Raw genomic sequence first — 2518 nt, forward strand, 5'->3', positions numbered from 1 at the left:
TCTTGGGCGAGACATTACCCGCGGCGTGGGCCCAATGGCCGCTGACGCTCGGTGGCCTCGGCCTCCACAACCCGTTCCTCGTCGTCTGGTCGTTGCGCCGCGCGCTGCTCGACCACCTCGAGTCGTACCACACACGCGTGCACGAGCCGTGGCCCAAGGAGCGCAGTCACTGGCAATGGCGCGCTGCCTTCTCCACCGAAGCCATGCGTCTCCGTGAACGCTACAACGTCTTTGAAGAAACGATCGAGCGCGACGGGCTCGAAGCTGCATTCGAGACGGTGGAATTGGCGGACCTGCGGCAGTTTACGACGCTGCCAGGTCACGAGACCACGTTCGACACCAAGTACCGCGTTCGATCGCTGTCAGAGGTGCTGAAACGGGCCGGGGCAAAGGAGACGCCGCTCCTCCAGAACGAGTACGCGGCGTGCCTCTCCCAGGTGACCGAGACGTCGCCGAATAACGCCGCGTGGTGGTTGACGTCGACAGGAAGCGCTGTCAGCGGTCAGCTGTTGACGGCAAACAAATTGCAGCCGTACTGGTACTGGCTCGCACAGCTCTACAGCGATCAGTTTAGCGCCGAGTTTGGCACGGTCGCGTTCTTTAGCCGCGAGCTGCTGCCATCCCAGCTCATCGAGACCATCGAGAAGACGGCCGTCTCGTGGTAATCTGAGACTCCCAAGCGGCATACAAACATTAGTGTAGACGGCTTTACCGTGTAAATTTTTAAGCATAGAGAAGTATAGAGCCCGAGTCTACTCGTCAGTACTATGGCTACTGCACGTATTACATGTTAACTTTTTCAGCAATTCCTCTCACTTTTAACGTTGCAAGGTATCGGATAGCATAAAAGATAGAGACGGCAGAGTTGAAGGGTCGAGTTGCTTCAGAATATGGGCTAGAGGTGGCCAAGCACAGGCAAGAGCTTGAATCTAGGCAGGCGTTGGCTCGACATAGAGTGTACTGTGCGCTTGCGCTCGCTTCTTTCGCTTCCGAAGCACGAGTACGAGAAGGACCACGAGAAGACCCGCCACGAGCACATAGCCGATGATCGCTGCCGTCTTGTAGCCCGAGGCAACCGTGTCGCTGGTCGTCACCGCGCCGTCTACCGCAGACGTCCCCGGCGCCAAAGTTGACGCCGCCGTAAACTTTTCGGTGGGCACCCCGTCGTAGATATCGTCTGTCGCCAAATAAGACTTGGCCAATGACGGCTTGATCGCAAAGCTCATGGGGGCAACCGTCGCAAGACAGCTCGTATCCAGCGCCGTCACATCGCCATCGACTGTCACAAACGAGGCGACAAGCTGGGCTGCACATGGAGCGCCGCCCTAAAGTGCATCGTGTTTTTGTTCATGCGTCCTTTCGTGATACAAATTACAGTAAAATCGACATACCTTTGTTGTTACGGGCGTGTTGACGATCGTGCCGTGGGCTGCGTAATTGAACTCGACGAGGCGCTTGGCCGTCCCGATGAAGCTGTCGTACTGGTTGCGAGCGCCTCTCGCAGCGGTCTGCGGATCCAAGAGACCGCTCAACAGCAGAACGCTAGTGCCTTTAGGAATCGTGATCGGCACGTCGTAGTAGATATCGCGCGGATACTGCCACTTGTAGTCGTTGCTCGGCGCGCGCTCTTGAGCGCAGTTGGGGTCCTTGCCGCCGCTGGCAATGCAGTAAGTCGTCACCATGCCCGCCACGTTGCTGCCGATGAGTGTGTTCATAAACGTCTTCTTGAGCGTATCGTAGGATTCCGTGGGCGTCCGCCAGAGTTCAGACGTCACAATCAGCTTGTACAGCATGGTGGACCGGTAACTGTCGGAGGGACGCGGCGTGCTGTCACTATGACAGATCATAGTGTGACGTTTCATGGTGACGTCATCACGCCGTACTCGATATCGATTTGAATCGCAAAGTTGGTGATCGCCGTGACATCGTCTGAGCTGCAGCGCGTAAAGCGGTACACCAGCGCCTACAATCCCGTCAGCCAACACATGTAGAAAGAACGCTACCGGAATCATGGATCGAAGGGTCTGATCTTGAAGCAGATCGGAAAAGAGCGCACGCAGCGTGGCCGAAGGTGGCGACGACGACGACGACTCGAGCAGCTTGGCACACGCCGAGCCCTTGGGATTGTTGTCGAGCGCTGCGTACAGCTTGGTCAAGGCCGTCCGGAGGTCTAGATCTCCAAGATCACACACGACACTTTGCATACTGGAACATACCAGAGCCCGGGAACTTGCTGCTGCAATACGTGTCGGTCTTGCACAGATCAATAAACGTTTGCGCTACATACAAAGAGTCCATCACCCATTTTCATGTCAGTCGATACAAAATACCAGCTTCGTCGACTTCCTTGTCCCAGTCGTTAAAGACCGTGAGCTTGTTGTCCTTGCTGCCCGAGTTGGCCACGATCCCGTCGAGGATGTAGCCCTTGATACTCGGGTTCTCGAGTTGCATCAAGCGCTCGACAAGGTACGTGCCGTAGCTCACGCCATACACAAACGTGTTGGCGTTCTCGGTTGCT

The 2518-nt window shown here is 56.4% G+C and overlaps 1 protein-coding gene across 1 annotated transcript in view; it reads right to left on the reverse strand.

Moving 5' to 3' along the window:
* Positions 1-929: 929 nt before the first annotated feature.
* The window catches only part of SPRG_21504 (hypothetical protein), a gene marked incomplete at both ends in the record, with an annotated part of 1994 nt that continues 405 nt past the window's right edge, over positions 930-2518 (reverse strand). Inside the window, 6 exons of the mRNA XM_012354513.1 lie at positions 930-1325; positions 1392-1833; positions 1884-1963; positions 2004-2170; positions 2217-2279; positions 2331-2479. Of these exons, the coding sequence (XP_012209903.1) occupies positions 930-1325; positions 1392-1833; positions 1884-1963; positions 2004-2170; positions 2217-2279; positions 2331-2479 (1297 nt within the window). The remainder of the gene's footprint in view (positions 1326-1391; positions 1834-1883; positions 1964-2003; positions 2171-2216; positions 2280-2330; positions 2480-2518) is intronic.

The sequence above is a fragment of the Saprolegnia parasitica genome (assembly GCF_000151545.1).
Source record: "Saprolegnia parasitica CBS 223.65 unplaced genomic scaffold supercont2.165, whole genome shotgun sequence".
NCBI classification, from domain to species: domain Eukaryota; phylum Oomycota; class Saprolegniomycetes; order Saprolegniales; family Saprolegniaceae; genus Saprolegnia; species Saprolegnia parasitica.